At 41.4% G+C, this 16,064-nt stretch overlaps 1 protein-coding gene across 1 annotated transcript in view; it reads left to right on the top strand.

Moving 5' to 3' along the window:
• The window catches only part of WNK3 (WNK lysine deficient protein kinase 3), a gene marked incomplete in the record, with an annotated part of 2,462,820 nt that overhangs the window by 640,162 nt on the left and 1,806,594 nt on the right, over positions 1-16,064 (top strand). The window contains 1 exon segment of the mRNA XM_044079290.1: positions 1-145. Within this exon segment, the coding sequence (XP_043935225.1) occupies positions 1-145 (145 nt within the window).

The following is a 16,064-nucleotide window of genomic DNA, read 5'->3' as shown; positions in this document are numbered from 1 at the left end:
AAATGCCTTGCCTACTACACTAGAAATGGTACAGAATATTCCTCAGCCAGTTCTGCAGACAGAGGCAGCTCAGCAAGGGCAACCCCTGACCAGTCACTACTCATCTCAGCAGCAGCCTATTGGACATTGCCAGCAGAGTTCTGTGGTAAGTTTACCAATGTGTATTATAAACATTTTTTAATCGCAGCATTTACTTTATGTATAAATGTTTTTCGTAACAAGTAATCTTAAAACTTTCTATATGGTGATCTTCTTTGTGGTTGGTATAGATTAGGTTGTGAGGAAACATCACTGTATATATCAATTTACTGTTACTGTAAAGTTAGTAGCATTAAGGTTGGTACTGTCTGGTACCAAATTCTTTCAACAGTCTCCATAATGAATGAATGTTTGGGCGTGAAATCTGTAAAAGAAAATTCCCCCTCAAGATTTTTCTTTGGTAGAATTGTCTGTGCTGCAAGTCACTGATCTGACAGAATGCACTCCCTGATGGGTCTTAATTGGTTCATCCTCTCCATAAGTCCAAAAGACTTACCATGTGTATGTTTAGGTGAACTCCATCCTTTCCATCAGTCACCATTTTCCAGATAAATTAGATATGTAAAATTAGATGTTAAATATGTATGTTGAGACCTCTGTGTGCTTGGGCTGATGGATTAAATGATATAACTCTGACTGTGTAATCATGCCCATCCCCCAGTTCGCAAGTTGTGCTGATGATCCTTTCTGCTGGCAGAGTCCTGCATTCACATATCTAAACAGCACACTAAATGTTTTCATTGACTTACAAGACAAAACTTGCGCCAGCATTGCTTTTATCTTTGGAGGAGTACAACTGGGATAAAGACCTTGTGCGTCACAGCTTCAGTCCTGATTAGCGGGCTTTTTACAGAAAAGCTTCTAGCTTATTTAGAGACCAAAAAGATTGTGGGAGTTGAGAGTTTCTTACACAAATTTTGGCAGATGGCTATCTTAGACTCCCAGTGATAAGTCCATAACATTTCCATGAGACAGATACTCAGTGCAAGTCAGGGTGTGGACTTTGAAAAGGAAAGCCGTGTGCGCATCTCAGTGTTTGGTATAGCAGGTACTAAGCTTATCCTCCACTAGCAGTGACTCAAGCTTGCACCCAATGTTCACATTGATGTAGGCTGAGGAGACCAAAAGAGGGTTGCCACATTTCCATCTTATTGCAGGGTTCATGTACTATGCATACATGGAGGTTTTTGAGATGCTTGCCCCTTCTGTATATCTAACTTTAAAGATCCTCCCAGTCTCCTCTTCTGTATCCTTGGCCCTAGAAGCTCGTCCCAGTTTTATTCCCTCTGCTTGTTATACTGGTTACTGACAGAAGACACTGGAAAGGCCCAGCCCTTAATCTGTTATGTTGTAACTAGTTAGATTTGTTTTTGATACCTTTTCACTTTTGGCCAACTAAAGTGTGTTTTTAGAGTAAGAAGGCTGAGACTGCACTTCTAATGGAAGTAGAAAAGTAGTCTAGCCTGTTTGTCATTTTAGGCCACCTTATGTGTTTCTAATTACTTGTATCTAGTTGATAACTTTCCACTTTTGTCTAACCAAAGTATGTTTTCTTTTTAAATTAAGAAGACAGGGACAGCTATTCTAGTTCAGTAGCGAAGTAGCCTGGTCAGTCCAAGTTGGGAAACACACAGTGAGATTTAAAGTGAGATTGTTTCATCAGCCAGAGGAATATTTAGGGACTTAGTTGGATGTTAATCTGCACTTGAGAGCTACTTTTGCTGTGCTTTTACATTAAGAAGAATCATCAGTCTTGTGGCAGAAGGTGTTTACCTGGTCTCTCTGAGTTATTATGCACTCCAGGGATTTCAAAGTATAGTCGTTTATTGGCCAGAGGACATGGTAGTTAGTTTTTAGTTTTTTTTTTTTTTGTTTTTTTTTTTCTTTTCTATCTACTATAAATTAGGTGTGTTTTTGCAGAGCTTTTCACCATTCAGTGGCTGATAGCTGTACCGTGTATAGTAGTAAGCCTGTAAAGCTAGGGCTTATGACTTTAAACCATAACAAAGAAAGGCTTTGCATGGAGGTAAGCTTAGGGCAGCTAGTTACAACACCAAACAGCACTAAGATCATAGCACTATCTAACATCTAGCCTTCACCCTAGATACCACTCAGGTGATCCCTTTAAATCCAAGATCCTAAACCATAATAGCCCAACCCCAATACAGGTCCAGACAACAAGGATTTGCAATTTTCTAATGTCTCTTTGGCCAGCTTGGTAGACATGGGCATCTTGAGACAGTGTAGCAGTCGTGTCCTGTATTCAGAAACCTTTTAATCCTTAAAGAAACTAAGGTAGTTTGCAATAGATGTACGTACATAACTTCCTCGGAGGCAGAAATCTCACAAACGAGGTTGTCAAGAACATACATACTACATCCTTCACACATATTCTGGTATTGTTGACAAGTTCTCAGAGTTAGGCATAAATTCCTGCATAACTCTGGATTGCCAGCTGGTTCACAGATGGGACCCAAGAAGTCAGGATCAGTGAGACCACCTCTTTCAAGAGACCGGTCACCAGTAGAGCACCTTGGGGCTTTGTGTTGAGCCTACTCCTGTTTGGCATGTATGTATTGTAAAAAAGGCTAAAGTCAAAGGCCTCTGGCTCACTAACATTGTAAATTGGGAGCTTGTAAATTGGGAGCTATCACATATTTTCCCCCACACCAACCTTCTACAAGAGGGTCTAACCCGAAGAAGTGACTGATGCAAAAGCAGTGGATTAAAACAATGCAAAGAAATGCATTATAGTATATTTTAGGAAGTCATCCATCCATACTAATTACTTTATCAATGAAATATCCATAAGAGTTATCCTGATAATTAGGGATCCAGGGAACATATGTAGACAGTAATATGGTGTTAGATCATCATGTAGCCAAGATAGTAGGAAAAGCATTCAATGTCGCCAACTCATAAGCAAGAGTATGGCATCCATGTCCAAGGAAGTAATAGTGCCCTTCTCCTCAGAGCTTATCAGACCCATAATAGAGTACAGTTTCCTCTTTTATATGTACCTAACCAGACACTTGGCAGCATTTGTAAAACTGTCAAAGTTTCCTTACCAGGAGAATCCAGGATATGAATAACCCATCCTACAAAGATCCCTTAAGGTCCTATCTCTGTACTCATTTTCAGACGGGTTGTTGAGCCTAGCTTACAAGGAATCTTCAGATCCATCTCTGATGTATCCCTTGCATATCTGCAAGACAAACGGCACCAGAACAGTAAATCCAAGGACCTGAACTTTGTCTGACATAAACCTGATGGAGGGACTGATATTTGTCTCTAAGGATCCCCTTGCTATGAAATAAGATCCCCATCTATGTGAAGAAGAGTTCATCCCTGACCCTGTTCAAAAGAAACTTTGACCATTGGATGGGAAATTGCAAATTTGCCCCCATGTCCTTGGACAGAGGTTGACGGTAAGTAAATTAATCCTCAACTAATATCCCACCCATAATACTTTCCTACCTCTTTGCTACCATACCCCACCCATATAGGCATCCAAGGAGCTCTGGGGCAAAACTGGATTGTATTGTATGGCTAGTCTTGTAAAGCCCCTGGTAGTCATTTGCCTATGTAAACCTGGGAGTCTATGATGTGGTTTACTGCTCATTTGCAGGTCTCCAGGCTTAGTGTTTTGGGTGGAAATGTTTTTTTTACTTTGATAATTTCCCTTTGGTGATGGTTTAAACTTATTCTGTTTTGCTTTCCCTCACTTCCTCTTCCTAGAATAAAAAAAAATCTCTTGTACTGTATTTAAGAAAACTTCCTGATGTGCTGCCCACTCTGCGGAAGGCAGCAGCACAAGAAAAAAGCCGCTAGACAAGTGAGTTATCCTCTGAGACTACCATTAATCAGGAGTTTACTCAAGGGTATTTTTGGTGCTAAAGAATAAAATGGGACCTGAGGCCCATTCTGGAGCTCAGTCATTTGAACCAGTATGTGAAGCAGACGAAATTCTGGATGGTCACTGTACAGTTCATCCTACTGTTTTTGGGGAAGGATGATTAGATGTGCTCAGTAGGCCACCACGGCACATACTACCACATAAAAACTGGATAGATGCACCAGGAGGTTTCTCCGCTTTCAGCTGGGAAGCCAGTCTCTTCCAGTTCTAAACGCTAACCTTTGGTCTCACCACAGCCCCCAGGTGTTTCCCAAGTGCATGTTAGTGGTTGCAGCTCATCTCAGGCTGCAGGGAGTTTTAAGTGTTCCCATATCTGAAGGACTGGCTTGTAACCTCCCCCTCTAGGAATATCCATATTCATGCCAGAACTCATTTGTCCATTTTGCTTACAGATGGGGATAACTGTCAACATGGCCAAGTCAAAGCTTCAGCCAGTACAAATAAGAATTCATTGGAGTGCATCTTGATACAAAGTTATGAGTAGTTAGACTACCAGAATCCAGAATTCTCACTCTAGTTTGAGACAGTGGCTATAGTCTCCGATCAAACTACCAGCAAGGTCCATTCTATGTTGCCTCAGTGGCAAGCACCATTCCTTTAGTTCCTATAGCCAGGTTTCATACGAGGGTGTTATAGTGAACCATCACATTTAAATGGTCAATGAGATGTCAACCCATGAATTTTCCATTGTCTCAACAAATTTGCACAAGTCGTATCCAGTGGGAGCTAGACTTTGTAGTTATATTTCAGGGTCAACCTTTTGTTCTCCCTTCTCCCCAGGCCACAGTGACCACAGATGCTTCTTAACTGGGTTGTGGAAGGCAACATATTTATTTATTTATTGACATTTGTTAACTGGGCTTGTCCAACTGGGCTTGTGGCCCATTTTCAGTGGAGACCCGAGGAGAAAAGCTCCAGTAATACATTTTAAAACAAGTACAGTTTTAAACAATATTGATATAATAGCAGTTATAGCGAAACGATTCACATATGTTGGGTTACATGCATAAAGTTAAAGTTGCATTAAAAAGAAGCTAAGTAACAATTTTACATTGATATAGTTCAATAGGTCAGCAATAAACATTTTTTGTTTGTCTAAAATTGTACAAATGCATAGTAGACACATTGGAGAGAGAGTTGTAATGAGGTACTAAGTATGGTCCTTTTGAGGGTACATAAAGGGAAGGAAGACTTGGTAGGGTCATGGCAAGGGCAGGTTATGGAATTGAGAAAATAAGCTTTTAGTTCATTTTTAAAGTGTGAGGTGTGGGAGATTGAACGTAAGTCAAGGGGAAGTTTGTTCCAAGCATAGGCAAGGGAGTGTTTGTAGAGTAGTTTGCGTGCTGACCTTTTTGGGTGGTAGATATCAAGTTATTGTTGGTTAGAAGTACGAAGGGTCCAGAATGGGATGTAGATGGAGACTAAGGAAGATAGAGATGGACAGAAGGAGGGTTTATAAAGAATAGAGTGTAGCATATGAAATTGATAGTATAGCAGAAACTGGGGAAGTTCAAGCCATTGAAGAGAGTTTAAAGAAATGCAGTGGTGTGAGTTGTATGGGGAGTTAGTAATGAATCTGGCTATTTTGTGGTAAGTCTGATGCAGTTTGTTTAGAGTGGAGGCCTGGATATTGGTAAGAACTGGGGCGGCGTATAAGAGGGAGGGGAGGAGGAGTGCCTGGCCCAGGGTAAGTCTAGATTCAGGGGTTAGGAATGTTTTGTTCCGATATAGCAGACCTAGTTTCTGGTTTGTTTTTTTTTTATACATTGGAGTATGTGTAGGTTGAATTTGAGTTCATCATCGATAATGACCCCTAGGAGTTTTGCGTGGGTTTCAGGTTGGATATTTGTATTGTTAGAAGATGTAATAAAAAATGAGGTTTTGTGATAAGAAAGAGAACGGGGAAGGAAAAGTAGGAGTTTGGTCTTTTTGGGATTTAGGATCAATAGGTTGTGAGAGAGCCATTGTTCAGTGGATAGTAGGGCCTGTTGGGTCAAGGAGTGTAGTTCAGGTATGTTATTTGAGATGGATATAAGTGTGGAGTCGTCGGCATACTGAGTAAGGGAGGATTCTTTGCATGAGGTGTAAAGTTCATTGGTGAAGATGTTAAACAAAAACGATCCCAAGATGGAGCCTTGGGGAACACCAGTGGAGATGGGAAGGAAAGGTGAGGAGGATGAGAGCCATTTGTCAGATTGTTCCCTGCCCGATAGGTAACTATTAAACCAGGCAAGTGCGGAGGGGGATAGGTGGAGATTTGCGAGTTTGGATAGTAGTAGAGGATGAGAGACAGTATCGAAGGCTTTGGAGAGACCTAGGAAGAGACAGGAAATGAGTTTACTGTTGTCTAGGGCCTCTGCAATGATATGAGTGAAGGAGAGGAGGGCAGTGGTGGTGCTGTAGTGAGGATGAAATCCATGTTGGGTAGGGGTAAGTGGTGTGTGAGGAGATGTCCTTGCATATTTAAACTGGTGCATGTGAAATAATTCCTGCTTTAAAACTTCAGCTTGGCAAGCTAAGAACTTGGTTATATTCAACTGGACGTATAAGAGAATTTAAGTACCTTTTTATGCACTTTTTCTTTTAAAAATACAGTATTTAAATTGATTTAAACTGTGTATGAAGGAGTGTTGAAGGAATTTTTAACTGGTTATTCTGCTCTTCAGTAACTTGAACTAAAAGCTAGTGTTGGCTGAATTTTGTTATTTGCTAGTAATTACAGGTGTGGGGGTAGCCACATTCAGTGATTTCCTGTCCTTGCATATTTAAACTGGTGCATGTGAAATAATTCCTGCTTTAAAACTTCAGCTTGGCAAGCTAAGAACTTGGTTATATTCAACTGGACGATAAGAGAATTTAAGTACCTTTTATGCACTTTTCTTTTTAAAAAATACAGTATTTAAATTGATTTAAACTGTGTATGAAGGAGTGTTGAAGGAATTTTAACTGGTTATTCTGCTCTTCAGTAACTTGAACTAAAAGCTAGTGTTGGCTGAATTTTGTTATTTGCTAGTAATTACAGGTGTGGGGGTAGCCACATTCAGTGATTTCCTGTCCTTGCATATTTAAACTGGTGCATGTGAAATAATTCCTGCTTTAAAACTTCAGCTTGGCAAGCTAAGAACTTGGTTATATTCAACTGGACGTATAAGAGAATTTAAGTACCTTTTTATGCACTTTTTCTTTTAAAAATACAGTATTTAAATTGATTTAAACTGTGTATGAAGGAGTGTTGAAGGAATTTTTAACTGGTTATTCTGCTCTTCAGTAACTTGAACTAAAAGCTAGTGTTGGCTGAATTTTGTTATTTGCTAGTAATTACAGGTGTGGGGTAGCCACATTCAGTGATTTCCTGTCCTTGCATATTTAAACTGGTGCATGTGAAATAATTCCTGCTTTAAAACTTCAGCTTGGCAAGCTAAGAACTTGGTTATATTCAACTGGACGATAAGAGAATTTAAGTACCTTTTATGCACTTTTCTTTTAAAAAATACAGTATTTAAATTGATTTAAACTGTGTATGAAGGAGTGTTGAAGGAATTTTAACTGGTTATTCTGCTCTTCAGTAACTTGAACTAAAAGCTAGTGTTGGCTGAATTTTGTTATTTGCTAGTAATTACAGGTGTGGGGGTAGCCACATTCAGTGATTTCCTGTCCTTGCATATTTAAACTGGTGCATGTGAAATAATTCCTGCTTTAAAACTTCAGCTTGGCAAGCTAAGAACTTGGTTATATTCAACTGGACGTATAAGAGAATTTAAGTACCTTTTTATGCACTTTTTCTTTATACAGTATTTAAATTGATTTAAACTGTGTATGAAGGAGTGTTGAAGGAATTTTTAACTGGTTATTCTGCTCTTCAGTAACTTGAACTAAAAGCTAGTGTTGGCTGAATTTTGTTATTTGCTAGTAATTACAGGTGTGGGGGTAGCCACATTCAGTGATTTCCTGTCCTTGCATATTTAAACTGGTGCATGTGAAATAATTCCTGCTTTAAAACTTCAGCTTGGCAAGCTAAGAACTTGGTTATATTCAACTGGACGTATAAGAGAATTTAAGTACCTTTTATGCACTTTTTCTTTTAAAAAATACAGTATTTAAATTGATTTAAACTGTGTATGAAGGAGTGTTGAAGGAATTTTAACTGGTTATTCTGCTCTTCAGTAACTTGAACTAAAAGCTAGTGTTGGCTGAATTTTGTTATTTGCTAGTAATTACAGGTGTGGGGGTAGCCACATTCAGTGATTTCCTGTCCTTGCATATTTAAACTGGTGCATGTGAAATAATTCCTGCTTTAAAACTTCAGCTTGGCAAGCTAAGAACTTGGTTATATTCAACTGGACGTTAAGAGAATTTAAGTACCTTTTTATGCACTTTTTCTTTTAAAAAATACAGTATTTAAATTGATTTAAACTGTGTATGAAGGAGTGTTGAAGGAATTTTTAACTGGTTATTCTGCTCTTCAGTAACTTGAACTAAAAGCTAGTGTTGGCTGAATTTTGTTATTTGCTAGTAATTACAGGTGTGGGGGTAGCCACATTCAGTGATTTCCTGTCCTTGCATATTTAAACTGGTGCATGTGAAATAATTCCTGCTTTAAAACTTCAGCTTGGCAAGCTAAGAACTTGGTTATATTCAACTGGACGTATAAGAGAATTTAAGTACCTTTTATGCACTTTTTCTTTTAAAAAATACAGTATTTAAATTGATTTAAACTGTGTATGAAGGAGTGTTGAAGGAATTTTAACTGGTTATTCTGCTCTTCAGTAACTTGAACTAAAAGCTAGTGTTGGCTGAATTTTGTTATTTGCTAGTAATTACAGGTGTGGGGTAGCCACATTCAGTGATTTCCTGTCCTTGCATATTTAAACTGGTGCATGTGAAATAATTCCTGCTTTAAAACTTCAGCTTGGCAAGCTAAGAACTTGGTTATATTCAACTGGACGTATAAGAGAATTTAAGTACCTTTTTATGCACTTTTTTTTTAAAAATACAGTATTTAAATTGATTTAAACTGTGTATGAAGGAGTGTTGAAGGAATTTTTAACTGGTTATTCTGCTCTTCAGTTATTCCCACCCACCCGCCCTGTTTTTGTGTTAATCTTAGTGGCATTGAAACTGCCCGCCCCTCAGCCTGCCTCTGGGCCCATCTCATTTGCTCACTCAACTGAGTGCAGTGAGATCATATTCTGATTTCAGGCACTCCTACTGTGTACAAAGAGAGCATCTGGGAAATAGAAAAAAAAAATTAAGCTTATTTCCTGCCTTTCTTGTTAAGTGGTACAGACTATTTGTAGGCTTCTGAGCCCCCAAGCCCTTCTGTGTTTGAGGGAAGCCTTCTAGCTTGTTTTTTTTTTCTTGTAACTAGCCAGTTTTCTAGTTTCAGCACTCAAATCTGTTTCTTTGATCTCAGCACTTGTTCAGAAAAAAAAAAAAAAAAAAAATTTCATCTGCTTTTACTGTACTTGTGGTTTTACCTACTTCTTTTTACTTTTGCATCATCTTAAAATACTCAATTGTATTTATTACTGCTTGGTGTAACTCATTCTAAGCCTTTTGGTTTAAACACTTGGGCTTGGACCAGTTAGTTGTTTTGCACTGAGAGGTTTGTGGTCTGCACTGTTGTGGCAGAACAGGTAGCTTACATCCTTCTAGGTTGAGAACTGCTGATTGAGGGCTCAGTGTCTGTTATTCTAAAAGTGTATTAATTCTGGTTTAAGCACTTGGGCTTTCAAGCCAGTTATTTTACATTAAGAGGGTTCGTGGTCTGCACTCTTGTGGGAGGAGAGGCTGGACTCTGCCCTTCTGAGCTGGGAATTTCTGGTTAAAGGCTTATAGTGCATGCATATCTGAACTGTTTCTTACTGAAGTTGGTGCGCCTTGTTTGCTGTGGCATAGACTGGATTCGGGCCTGCTGGATCTAGCTTTGTTTGTGTAACTTGAGCACTAATCCAGACATTCTCTAAAGTATTCAATGGTATTTATTACTGCTTGGTTGTAACTTGATTAAAGTGTAGCTATCATTCAAGTCTTTTGGATTAAGCACTTGGGCTTCAGACCAGTTGTTTTACATTAGGAAGGTTTGTGGCAAGCACTGTGGTGGCAGGACAGGTAGCTTTCATCCTTCTAAGTTGGGAACTGCTGATTGAGAGCCCAGTGTCCAAGTGTATTAGTTCTGGTTTAGGCACTTGGGCTTCAGGCCAGTTATTTTACATTAAGAAGGTTCGTGGACTGCACTCTTGTGGGAGAAGAGGCTGGACTCTGCCCTTCTGAGCTGGGAATTTTCTGGTTAAAGGTTTATAGTGCCTGAATATTTGAACTGTATCTTACTGAAATTGGTTCACCTTGTTTGCTCTAGCATAGACTAGATCCAGGCCTACTGAATCTAGCTTTGTTTATATACTTGTTGTTTGTTTGCTTGTTATTTCCTGGAAGCTAATTCACCTAATACGCAACTTCTCAGCGCTTCTGTGGATCACTAGTGATATCTGCATTGCTTACTGTACTTATTTCCTTGTTTCACTTGAAAGAAAGTTACTGTTTGTCGTTTTTGCATTTAGTTACTTGTATCACATTGCACTCAAGTTACCTGGCACTTGCTCACTAAAGCAATTATATAAGTCAGCACTAAAAATTAAAAGCACTACACCCTCACTCCCCACTGGCCCTTGTTTTCAATTAAGGATTTCCCAATATTATTCTAGCATGTACAAAGGTCAGTTGTCAATCTCCTCTCCGGTCCAGCTGGTGAATCTGGGAATCTTGAGGCAATGTTATAACTGCCTCATGTACACAGACAACCCTCTCCTCCTCCCACATAACACAAATACTTGCGAGAGATGCAGCTATTTAGCCAAACTGGAGGCTGAGCTCTCTCAACTCAGGACTGGCAAGACCAGACAGGAGGAGAAGGCAACTACACACACCACAAAACCAGCCTCACATAATGCTACCACTCCACTGAATCAAACACATAAACACACAAAGACATACTGGAGGCTCTGAGTAAAATTTACCTAAACAGCAGAGGCCTCCAAAGCAGACACCCAAACAACTGCTACCTCAAGACACCCCACAAGCAACACATAAACCACAAAAGCAGTGTGCAAAGCAGTCACAGCCCTTAAGGCCAAATACAACACCAAACATACTTGTCATAGGTGACTCCATAGTCAGACACACTGGCGTCCCACTCACCAGGCTGAACAAGGAGAGGGTCACAGTAAGCTGCCTATCGGGCGCTAGAATCCGCCACATAACACAAGCACTGGTCACTCCACAGCAAGTACAAATATGACACAGTCATTGTCCATGCTGGTGTGAACGACCTGAGACGCACTCTCCTGGACTGCATGAAAAGAGACATAGAGGAGCTCTCTGATTATGTAGCCCAGGCAGGTATGACCCTAACCCTGAGCAGTATCCTTCCTTCACCAAGAATGATGCCACAATATAGAGACAAGATGATCAGCTTTAACAATTGGCTTAATGTCTGGTGTCATTCAAAGGGGATCCAGTGTCTGTCTGCCTGGGATGACATGCTTGACAAGCCACGCTGCTTCGCAAGGGACGGCTTGCACCTGTCACCCTGGGATTCCGGATATTGGCTAAGGCTCTTGCCACCCCATAGTGCCTTTTAGGCAAGGCTCAAATTCTAAACCTACCACCCTAGAAAACAAAAATGGGAAGAAATTGAGGGTAATGCTGCTCAATGCCAGAAGTCTAAATCTCAAAATGCACGCACTCGAGGCCCTTCTCAGTATGGAGAACATCGATGTCTGTGCTGTAACTGAAACCTGGTTCAAGGCTCCTGAGAGCACCCGGCACTATTAGGTTTTACCTCATATCATGCTCCGCCCCAAAACCCGGACCACTCCACAAAAGGAGGGGTGTATCCATATTCATAAAGGATACTCACACCTCCAGGTTGGTGGCAACGCATGAAGCTCGGAAACCATCCAGGTGCAACTAACAATAGGCAAAACTGCTCTACAAATTGTAGCATGCTACAGGCCACCCTCTCAAACTCAGGAACCCCACACAGCCTTCCTGAAGACACTGGAGGGTATAAATGTATCTCCAAACACCATCATATTGGGTGACTTCAACTACCGAATATAGACTGGGAACATTACTCAAGCCCTAACTTTCTAGCCCAACGGTTCCTGGAGTTCATAAATTCAAATGCCATGGAACAGCTAGTCACTGTTCCCACGAGAGGAGAAAATATACTAGATCTCATTGTCACAAACATGGGGACAAAATGCTCCACACCGAAGTATATCCTCATTGGTGAGATCTGATCATAAACTAATCTCACTGGAAATCCACATCCCGCCCCCACCCCACACAAAAAAGACCATAGTGAAGAACTTCTCTAAAGCAAACTTCACACTACTCAAGACTGGTGTGGTATCCTTCAAGGCCCCTGAGTCAGAGGAAACCACAACCCAAGCTGCGGAAGCCCTTACAAATGCCTTCTATGAACACCTCCAGGACTGCATGGATCAGGCAATCCCAAATAAAACCAAGACTCTTTCCACAAAGGGCAAACGTCCAGTCTGGTGGACCCCAGCCATTAACAAACTTTACAATAAGAGGAGAAAGCTATTACATGATAGAACAAAATCCATAAAAGGAAGTCACCCTGATCATTATTAGTAAAAAATACGAGCACTCATAAAATCAACTAAGGCCAATTTTGAGAGAAAAATTGCCATGGATTCAAAGGACAATCATAAGGCCTTTTTCAGCTATGTTAGGAACCTGGGTGGAAACTCACAGATATGCTCAGAATTAGTCCAAAATGATACAAAATCACTGAACCCACAGACATTGCCAACATACTGGCAGACAGGTTCAGTGCAAACTTCACCCCCCCCCCCCTAAAGGAGAGATAACTATCCCAGCCGAGTGTAGCCTCCCGGACATCTCAAATGCGCAGGTGAAAGCTGCTCTCTCTAAAGCTAAAAACACAGCATCAATGGGACCAGATGGTGTCCCCGGCTGTGTGCTACACGAGCTAAATGAGGAATTAAACCCGCACATAAGGCAGCTGTTTAATCTCAGCCTTACCACAGGATACGTGCCCAAGGAGTGGCGACGGCAACTGTGGTCCCACTCCACAAAGGTGGCCTCACGGACCCTGGTAATTACCGCCCCATAAGCTTAACAAGTCTAGTCTGCAAAGCTATGGAGAGGATCATAATGGAGCTCATAAACAAAGATATAGGGACTTGCAGACATTGGACCCGACCCAGTTTGGCTTTGTCAAGGGAAGATCATGCCTTTTGAACTTGGTCGACTTCTTGAAATAGTCACCAAGGCCATTGATGAGGAAAGGCAGTCCATACAGCCTACCTTGACCTTGCAAAGGCTTTCGACACAATACCCCACTCGGGTATTGTAGAAAAACTTACCAGCTTAAATGTAAACCCATATGTCACAAGATGGGTTGCAAACTGGCTTAAGGACAGAACCCACAGGGTTAGAGTTGCTGGCGCTGTGTCAGACTCCAAGCCGGTCACAAGTGGTGTCCCACAGGGCTCGGTCCTTAGCCCCTATTGTTTGGCATCTACTTCTCAGAAGTACAGGCCAACATGGGAGGACTTTGGCTGACAAAGTTTGCAGATGACTGCAAACTGGGCGCCATAGTGGAAAGTGCATCGGACACTGATATCCTTCAGAAGGGACTCACGGAAACAGATAGCTGGTGCCAGAGCCATGGCCTGAAGTTAAACGCCAAAAATGTATAGTCATACCCTTCGGGAAAAACAAGGTAACCCCAAGCTACCATATAGGTGGCAATCCACTAAGCACAGAAGAGGTTATCAGGGACCTGGGGACCCAGGTTGACAGTGGCCTTTCTTTTGACACTCACATTGCTAAAGTGGTTAGAAAGACCTTCTACATTGCCCACCTGATCATGAAGGGATTCACATCCAGATCTAGTGAGGTCATTGTTCCCTGTACTCTTCACTTATCAGACCAATGATCGAGTACAATGCCCCATTCGGGATGTATCTCACCCGACATCTGCAGCAATTGGAGAGACCCCAAAGTTCCTCACCAAAAGGATAAAGGGACTCCAAAATCTGTCATATGCTGCCAGATTGAAGAAACTCCAGCTCTATTCAGTCGCATACCGTCTGCTCAGAGGTGACATGTGCCTGACATACAAGGCCATGTCCAACCCGAATTAATGGACATGCTCCACCTCAAAAATCCAAATCCACCAAAACCACTAGAGCAAGCGACTTAAACCTTAGCACGGATATAAATAGGACGTGCTGGAGGGATAGATTTATCACTCAGAGACTCCCTATGCTGTGGAATAAAATCCCGGTCCATGTGAGGCAGAGCACCTCGCTGACTCTGTTCAAGAGAAATCTAGACCTGTGGATGGGAGATCGTAGGTTTACCCCGGGAATCATCTCTGGGTCACTGCTGGACAGAGGCACAACAAACTAATGGGCACAGTATTTTTTCATATAAGGGGTGGCGTAAGCCACAATAATTTGGGCTAGGCTTATAAATGCCTTAGGGCAGATAGCCTAGTATAAACCTATGAACCTATGAACCTATGATTGAGAAGCTGTGAGTGAATACATTTTTATAATATCTTGGAGAGGGGGGACAGAATGGCAGTGGGTCGGTGGAGTTTCCACCTTTATGAAGAGGGATAGTGAAGAAAGATTTCCAAAGGGTGTGGACAGTTGATTCCAGAATAGATCGATTAATTAATATAGATACAGGATAGGCAATTGAGTCAGCAGCAAGTTTGAGGATTGTAGGAGATAGATTGCCAGTGGAAGGAGAGCAAGGTTTTAGCTTGAGTAGTAGAGATTTGATGAAAGTAATGGGAACTTGCTCAAAAGAAAAAGTTGTGTTAGTGGGACTTGGAGAGGTGAGTGTCGAAGTAGAGTTTGGCTTAGAGGATACCAGATTTTGGATGGAAGAGATAGTGTTTATTCAGGAGGGTAGCTGTTTCCCAAGAGGAAGAGTTAGGGTATGGGGAGGGATTAGAGGGCTTTCCGTGATAGAGGATGTTGTTGAGAGTTGACCAAAGTTTTCGAGGATTGGATTTGTTGTTAAGCTGAGCAGAGCTATAGTATAACTTTTTGTCATTAGTTGTATGTTTTTTGCAAGATTCCTCAGTTGCTTGTATTTTTGAAGAAAAGGTGGTTGTTTAGTTTTAGTCCAGGTTTTCCAAGCAGGATCTCTTTGTTTCATAAGGGACCTAGTCTCTTTGGAGAGCCAGGGAGCATGGTTTGATTTTACTCTGATCTTCCTAGAGGGAGCTAAGGAGTTTAGAGTTTTCATGAAGATGCTATTGAAAGTGCTTACAGCATCGTTTAGGGGGAGGTGTTTTACAATGGACCAATCTATGTTGTGGAGAATGGAGTTAAATTGGGATGAATTGAAAGTCTATAGTTTATGACAGTCTTTGATAAGGTAGGGTTTAAGAATATGGGAGTAATGTCTTAAGATGGTGGTAGGGGAGATGATCACTAAGGGAGTCAGGTAAGGTGGTGGGATTGTGGTATTGGGCATTTTCTGGAAAGGCACATGGGACTCCTCAGAGGCCAGTCTTCACATCAGTATCCTTTCAGGAACTTCTCTCCACAGGTGTGCGATCTCCATCCAGATGAATAACATGTCATTGGTTTGGTGAATCAACAAAAGGTAGGGGGTCACAATCTTGTCAATTGTGTCAAGAGGACATGAGGCTTTGGCAATGAGTGATGCCTTCCCGCTGCTTTCTAATAGCCACACATACTGTGGAAATCCAGTGTTCTAGCAGGCAAATTGAGCAGATCTGTCCTCCTCACTCATGGTCCCTCAACCTGGATGACCATGCTGCAGTCTGCTTGCTTCCCACTCCAGCACCAAATGCAATAGGTACTTTGCTGTAATCCGACAAGATAGGGGTAGGGGGAGTCCCCAAATAATGTTCTAGTCCATACTTGGCTCTCTGGTCTCCCTTATGCTTGTCCTTTCAGTTCTCTCTTCCCAAAGATTTTGCAGAAAGCAGTGTGGAGCAAGGCTAATGTGTGATCCTCATTGCCCCTTTTGCCCCCAACAGGTGTGTTTTCTCTCCTATGGTCTC

The sequence above is a fragment of the Protopterus annectens genome, chromosome 8.part0 (assembly GCF_019279795.1).
Source record: "Protopterus annectens isolate FY-2018-M chromosome 8.part0, PAN1.0, whole genome shotgun sequence".
Classification (NCBI taxonomy): Eukaryota; Metazoa; Chordata; order Ceratodontiformes; family Protopteridae; genus Protopterus; species Protopterus annectens.
This window is presented reverse-complemented; position numbering and strand designations above follow the sequence as displayed.